The sequence below is a fragment of the Enhydra lutris genome, unplaced genomic scaffold, assembly GCF_002288905.1.
Source record: "Enhydra lutris kenyoni isolate GAN:26980312 unplaced genomic scaffold, ASM228890v2 scaffoldscaffold68, whole genome shotgun sequence".
NCBI lineage: Eukaryota > Metazoa > Chordata > Mammalia > Carnivora > Mustelidae > Enhydra > Enhydra lutris.
The window spans coordinates 9,783,395-9,785,073 of NW_019154152.1; the positions used below are offsets into that span (position 1 = coordinate 9,783,395).

Here is a 1,679-nt window from a genome sequence, read left to right on the forward strand (position 1 = left end):
CAAACAGACATACTAATTTTCTTTTTTTTTTAGAATAATAAATTGAAAAATTTATTTACTCAAATTAAGAAGGTACTTCTGTAGCTATTGTTGACATAGTCATATAGCTAGTTGTGAAGAGAGGTAAAGGAATAGAGGAGGCAGAAAATGTAGTGGTCAACATATTACAACCCCAAGACATGTTGGATATTGTTGCTGCTAAATGAAATCAATACTTTGAAACTTGATGAGCCTGCTGAGTATATGAAATATATATTTTTGTCAATCTTTATTACTTCACTGTCATTACTGTACCCCTACATTGCTCAAACATTGCCAAGCGAGCTGAGCATTCATTGCAGCTCAAGTTTCTCATCAACCTTGTCTCTCACATAATTTCATGAGAATCAGATTTCTAATCTGCTGACTCTTCAGAGAGTACACAATAGGATTCATTAGAGGGGGAACCAGAAGGAAGGTATCAGCTATGATGACCCTAACAACTGGAGAAATATTTTTGGCAAAGCGGTGAATAATAGCCAAGGTGATGATTGGCACATAGAAGATCAGCACAGCAGAAATATGGGAAATGCAAGTGTTGAGGACCTTGACGCAGCCCTTGTGTGAGGCAATGCCCAGAACAATTTTCAAGATGAACAGGTAAGACACAGATATGCATACCAAGTCTAACATAGCTGTTAGAGCTACAAGCAGTCCATAGATGACATTTACCCTGTTGTCCGAACAGGCCAGCTTCATGACATCCTGGTGGAGGCAATAGGAGTGGGATAGAAGGTTTTTCCTACAGAATTTCAGCCTCTTTAGAATAAAGGGGAAGGGGAAAACCAGTAAGATACTTTTTATGGCATATACAAGGACAATTTTAAAGACTCTGACACTGGTCAGGATGGAGGTGTATCTGAGAGGACTGTAGATGGCTATCAAGCGATCAATGGACATGACTAAAAGTACTGATGACTCCATAGCTGAGAATCCATGAATGAAGAACTCTTGGGCAAAGCAGGCATCAGGAGAAATTCCAGTGGCATTGAACAAGAAGATTCTCAGCATGGTTGGAAAGGAGGAGATGGACAACCCCAGGTCAGAAGAGGCCAGCATGGAGAGGAAATAATACATAGGCTCATGCAGAGAGGTCTCTGTTTTTATGAAAAAGAGGATGGTGCAGTTCCCCAAGATGGCAAGGAGGTACATGAAGCAAATGGGGATGGAGACCCAAATGTGAGCATGATCCACCCCTGGGATCCCAATGAGGAAGAAGGTAGAGATTTCCCCTTCAGAGGTGTTAAAGACTGACATTGCAGGAAAGTGAGATGAGGATGTGGGTATCAGAAGAGTCTTCTTGCTATGGCAAAAAGAAGTTTGCTTAAATGTGTTTTTGCGTAGCCATTTGGGTCAATGGAAATCTTGTAATTCCACCTATTCTTCAATAATTCTTAGGATGAAAATAAAACATTTTGTAAAGTATGGACAGGAATAATATCATAACACATGTAAGTAAGATACAGGAACATGAATATATACCTATCCCTCATATATTCATCAGTAGATGGATATAAATATTCAAAATGTTTCCCCTAGACTCAGCACATAAGAAGGAAACAAAATTTATCAGCCTCTATTTCCTACAGCATATTTTGTTAGGATAATGACACGCAATGAATTTGGAAATTATATGCATT

The 1,679-nt window shown here is 39.0% G+C and overlaps 1 protein-coding gene across 1 annotated transcript; it reads right to left on the minus strand.

Annotated features, from left to right (window-relative positions):
- Positions 1 to 354: 354 nt before the first annotated feature.
- Positions 355 to 1,296, minus strand: LOC111159319 (olfactory receptor 51A4-like). Its single transcript, XM_022521724.1, has one exon. It carries the CDS (start codon positions 1,294 to 1,296, stop codon positions 355 to 357), a length of 942 nt encoding a protein of 313 aa, XP_022377432.1.
- Positions 1,297 to 1,679: the final 383 nt, after the last annotated feature.

Excerpts from the sequence above, each read along its gene's own strand:
- LOC111159319 (XM_022521724.1), bottom strand. The coding sequence starts at position 1,296 with ATGTCAGTCTTTAACACCTCTGAAGGGGAAATCTCTACCTTCTTCCTC.